Source organism: Lucilia cuprina, chromosome 5, assembly GCF_022045245.1.
Source record: "Lucilia cuprina isolate Lc7/37 chromosome 5, ASM2204524v1, whole genome shotgun sequence".
Taxonomy (NCBI): Eukaryota; Metazoa; Arthropoda; class Insecta; order Diptera; family Calliphoridae; genus Lucilia; species Lucilia cuprina.
The window spans coordinates 12,908,369-12,914,254 of NC_060953.1; the positions used below are offsets into that span (position 1 = coordinate 12,908,369).

The following is a 5,886-nucleotide window of genomic DNA, read 5'->3' on the forward strand; positions in this document are numbered from 1 at the left end:
CTAAAGTCTAGTCTATAGTCTAGTCTATAGTCAAGTCTATAGTCAAGTCTATAGTCTAGTCTATAGTCTAGTCTATAGTCTAGTCTATAGTCTAGTCTATAGTCTAGTTTGGTATATAGTCTATTCTATAGTCTAATCTACAATCTGGTCTATAGTCTAGTCTAAAATGTAGTCTATATTGTAGTTTATAGTCTAATCTATAGCCTGAGCTATATTCTAATATATTGTCTAGTCTATAGTCTAGTCAAGAATCTAGTCTATAGCATAGTCTATAGTAGTCTATAGTCTAGTCAATAGTATAGTCTATAGACTAGTCTATAGTTCTAGTCTATAATCTATTCTAGTCTATAATCTATTCTAGTCTATAGTCTATTCTAGTCTATAGTCTAGTCAATGATCTAGTATATAGTCTAGTCTATAGCCTAGTCTATAGTCTATTCTATAATCTAGTCTATAGTTTAGTCATGAGTCTGGTGTATAGTCTAGTCCATAGTCTATAATCTAGTATATAGTCCAGTCTACAGTCTAGTCTATAGTGTAGTCTATAGTCTGGTCTATAGTATAGTCTATAGTTTAGTCATGAGTCTGGTGTATAGTCTAGTCATAGTCCAGTCTTATGTCCACCCAAATATTGATACTTCTACTCACTTATCTAACAGATCGGCAACAGGATCTGCATATTTGGCTAGTGATGCTGTAAATAATACACATTCATATAATTCGCCCATCTTTCGAAGGAATTCATCAACATAGGGCCGTTTTAAAACGTACACCTGATGAATGGTGCCATCAATTTCAACTGGTACAATAAAATCAGCATTTGGAATTGGCTAAAAGAAACAGAAAAAGGAAACAGAAATTTTTTATCAAACATAGTTTTTTGTAAAAAAATAGTATAAACTGAATTTCTGCCAAAAAAGGGAAAATGAATCATAAATTGTAACATATTTATTTGCTTCATTGGTATGTGGTTAAAGAAGGAAAAGAGAAGTATATACCATAAGGATGACTCATGGATGGTGGCCAAAATATACTGAACACATATAGACTTTTTATGCTCCCTGAGAAAACAATATAGTTAAAAGGGCGCTGACAAGTATAAAGTAGACAAACCGTTAAACAGATCAAAATTTAACATTGAAACATTTCAACAACATTGAAATGCAAAGAAAAATTCATGACTCCAACCATAATGTTGTGGATATTTTTTTAGTCAATATTTTGCTATAAAACTTTTTGGCTGGAATCTACAATTGAATGGTCACAAACACCAAAAAATAAAAATAGCAAAGAAAACTGAAACGTCAATAACAATGATAACAATAATAACAAAAAGAAGAATAATAAAAAAATGCTGTAGTATGTAAAAGTAATTTAACAAACAATACCCTTGGAGTATGCAATAAATTGTATATACATATATAAATAGCCTCAAAGTATGCAACAAATTTTGGGTAGAAAAAAAAAAACAAACAAGAAGACAAGCATGATGCACAATTTATTTTGGACATGTTGAGGTTTGTTTTATTTTGTTTTGTTTTCATTTTGAAAAATGAACTTAACATTATGAATAATGGAAAATTTAAAAATAGATTTGCTGATTTCACTCGATTTAAGCAAAACATAATAAAAATGAATAATGCTTTTAAGATGAAGAAAAAGATAATGGCGTTGGGATTATAAATTGCAATCTAAATAATTAAATTTTTATGTAATATTCCAAAGACAATTTCCTTAAATATTTAACAACTAATCTCTAATAAATTAGCAAACTTTAACACCTAAAAGTATGCTTCTGAATATTAATTATACCCCAACTTAAAATATGCTTTACAAAGAACAAAAACTTTTTTTCACAATTTCCTTTAAAACAAAGTTTTTAAAAATAAATTAGTTTATTTTAAATATAAAATAAAAACGTAAATTGGAAATATCCTTGAATAGCAAGAACAGACAAAAAGGCTACATAGTAGTAGAAAGAGTACAAACTTGCTCTTCAAAGAGATTTCAGAGGGTCACCACATCGTACAACTATTTAATGAACATAAAATGTGTTAAACATCACATAAACATACGAATAGTATTTATAGAATTCAAGGAGATTTCACGAGTAAACAATTAAAATTACAAAATAAAATTCAGTGTGGGTTAGTATTTATTAGCCACAATACCTTAACACATACATATACATACACGGACATACCGTAGGTATTTATATATATATACGTATTTTTATAATTTTATTTCTATGTATCTCACAGCCAATGAGTCCTTTAGCAAATATTATGTGAAAAAAATGACATTTTACGCTAATCTCGTATATAAGTTTATAGCTGTTTTAAAATTGTTTTTATGTCCCTTTGAAGGTGTTATTCGAAAAGGTATTTTAAGTTTATTCAGTTAGTTTGTTACAGCTCACTTAACTTTTTCAGCGTAAAGTCCATCTTTGTGATAAACAACAAACACTTAATAAATTTATTTAATCACTGAACTAGGGACAAAATTAGACATTGACTACATAGTAGAGTCTATTCTGTAGACTAGTCACTTGAATATATAGTAGAACATATGGAATACAGACCATATTATAGAAACCAGATTATAGATTATATAAATTGCTAAAGACTAGACTATAGACAATATTATACACTATATTATAGACTAAACTAGACTAAACTAGACTAAAGCCTAGATTTACACAAAACTATAGTCTAGACTATAGACTTGGCTATAGACTAGACTAGACTAAAGCCTAGATTTACACAAAACTATAGTCTAGACTATAGACTTGGCTATAGACTAGACTATAGAATAGACTATAGACTAGACTATAGACTAGACTATAGACTAGACTATAGACTAGACTATAGACTAGACTATAGACTACACTATAGACTAGACTATAGACTAGACTATAGACTAGACTATAGACTAGACTATAGACTAGACTATAGACTAGACTATAGACTAGACTAATGACTAGACTATAGACTAGACTATAGACTAGACTATAGACTAGACTATAGACCAGACTATAGACTATACTATAGACTAGACTACAGACTAGACTATAGGCTAGACTATAGACTAAACTATAGACTAGACTATAGACTAGACTATAGACTAGACTATAGACTAGACTATAGACTAGACTATAGACTAGACTATAGACTAGACTATAGACTAGACTATAGACTATAGACTAGACTATACTACATACTAGACTATAGACTATTGACTAGACTATACTACATACTAGACTAGTCTATATAGACTATATATAGACTAGACAAGTATAGTCTGTAGTCTAGTCTACATTCTAGTACATAGTCTAGTCTAAAGTCTAGTCTATAGTCGAGTCTAAAGTATAGTCTATAGTCTAGTTTATAATCGAGTTTATAGTCTATAGTCTACTCTGTAGTCTAGTCTGCAGTCTAGTCTATAGTCTAATCCGCAACCTAATCTATAGTCTAATCCACAACCTAATCTATAGGCAATAGTCTAGTCTATAGTCTCGTCTACAGTCTAGTCTATAGTCTAGTCTATAGTCTAGTCTATAATCTAATATATAGTGTAGTCTATAGTCTAGTCTATAATCTAATATATAGTGTAGTCTATAGTCTAGTCTATAGTCTATTCTATAGTCTAGTCTATAGTCTAGTCTATAGTCTAGTCTATAGTCTAGTCTATACTCTAGTCTATAGTCTAGTCTATAGTCTAGTCTATAACCTAGTCTATAGTCTAGTCTATAGTCTAGTCTATAGTCTAGTCTATAGTCTAGTCTATAGTCTAGTCTATAGTCTAGTCTATAGTCTAGTCTATAGTCTAGTCTATAGTCTAGTCTATAGTCTAGTCTATAGTCTAGTCTATAGTCTAGTCTATAGTCTAGTCTATAGTCTAGTCTATAGTCTAGTCTATAGTCTAGTCTATAGTCTAGTCTATAGTCTAGTCTATAGTCTAGTCTATAGTCTAGTCTATAGTCTAGTCTATAGTCTAGTCTATAGTCTAGTCTATAGTCTAGTCTACAGTCTAGTCTATAGTCTAGTCTATAATCTAGTCTATAGTCTAGTCTATAGTCTAGTCTATAGTCTAGTCTATAGTCTAGTCTATAGTCTAGTCTATAGTCTAGTCTATAGTCTAGTCTATAGTCTAGTCTATAGTCTAGTCTATTGTCTAGTCTATTGTCTAGTCTATAGTCTAGTCTATAGTCTAGTCTATAGTCTAGTCTATAGTCTAGTCTATAGTCTAGTCTATAGTCTAGTCTATAGTCTAGTCTATAGTCTATAGTCTAGTCTATAGTCTAGTCTATAGTCTATAGTCTAGTCTATAGTCTAGTCTATAGTCTAGTCTATAGTCTAGTCTATAGTCTAGTCTATAGTCTAGTCTATAGTCTAGTCTATAGTCTAGTCTATAGTCTAGTCTATAGTCTAGTCTACAGTCTAGTCTATAGTCTAGTCTACAGTCTAGTCTATAGTCTAGTCTATAGTCTAGTCTATAGTCTAGTCTATAGTCTGGTCTATAGACTAGATTGTTATTGTTATAGCTATATACTATAACTATAACAATTTTTCTATAGAGTGACTTTTTTGTGGAAGAGTTTATCGTTTCTGGATCAACTTTCTATAGAAAATTCCATCATATAAACTAACCACTTTTCTTTAGAAAAGTAGAGGAAGTAGAGCGCTTGTAGAGCAACTTTTCTTTTAAAATATTGATTGTTTTTCCAACAACTTGCTACAAAAATATAGTCGTTTGTAGAGAAACTTTTCTTTAGAAAATTTGACACTGTAGAGAAAAAGAGGATTTGAATGATATATAAGGTTCTTATAATTCCATTAATTCCAACCTTCAAAAATTACATCATTTTATTAAGAATATAAAAACTTTATATGACCATATGGCAAAATATATTTCCCCTAACAAAAGAAATACAACAGAAATAAAATTTATTACAATTTTTAACACCTACCACAAAATAAAGTTAATACATTTTCTTTTTCTATGTCAGACTTTTTAACATTAATTGAAATATAAAAAAACACATTTATTGGGATTTCCTTTTTCATTTAATAAAACTTTTAAGACCTTTTATTACGACTCGAGTGGTGTCAGGAAAGTGGAGAATTATTTAAAAATTAAAAAAAAAACTCACCTTAAAACTACTGTGCACTAATGTTTCATCCAAATCGATAACCATACATTTTTTGTGCATATCCGAATGCCTAACCTGAGGTAGTAGGTACCTTTGTTGGTCCGGTAATGGTGGCGGTGTTGTTGAACCATCAATGGGTGTGCCATTTTGATTTGTTTTTGTACGATTACGCCGCCAACAGCATAAAATTGATTGAAAGAAACCGCGTTTTTGTGGTTTTAAACGTTCCACGTCATCTAGAAGAAATCGAAACAAAATTAAAAGATTAGATTAAAATGGGAAATAAATATTTTGAAATAATAAAAATAAGTGAGTTGTTATAAATACAACACTATAGAATACTTTAGACTAAACTATAGACTAGGCTGGACTAATGACTAAACTACCGACTAGACTATGGACTAAACTATACTATAGACTAGACTACAGACTAGACTATAAACTACACTATAGACTGGACTATAAGCTACGCTATAGACTAAACTGAACTATAGACTATAGACTAGGCTAGACTATAGGATATACTATAGACTAGACTATAGACTAGACAATAGACTATAGACTAGACTAGACTATAGTCTAGACTATAGACTAAACTATAGACTAGACTATAGACCAGACTAAATTAAACTATAGACTAGACTATAGACTAGACTATAGACTAGACTATAGACTAGACTATAGACTAGACTATAGACTAGACTATAGACTAGACTATAGACTAGATTATAGAC

At 30.2% G+C, this 5,886-nt stretch overlaps 1 protein-coding gene across 1 annotated transcript in view; it reads right to left on the bottom strand.

The window, feature by feature from the left end:
* LOC111678218 (phosphatase Herzog) overlaps window positions 1-5,886 on the bottom strand; it is a 91,763-nt gene that overhangs the window by 1,925 nt on the left and 83,952 nt on the right. Inside the window, exons 3-4 of the mRNA XM_046951931.1 lie at window positions 5,153-5,388; window positions 649-830 (exon numbers count right to left, since the gene is read on the bottom strand). Of these exons, the coding sequence (XP_046807887.1) occupies window positions 649-830; window positions 5,153-5,388 (418 nt within the window). The remainder of the gene's footprint in view (window positions 1-648; window positions 831-5,152; window positions 5,389-5,886) is intronic.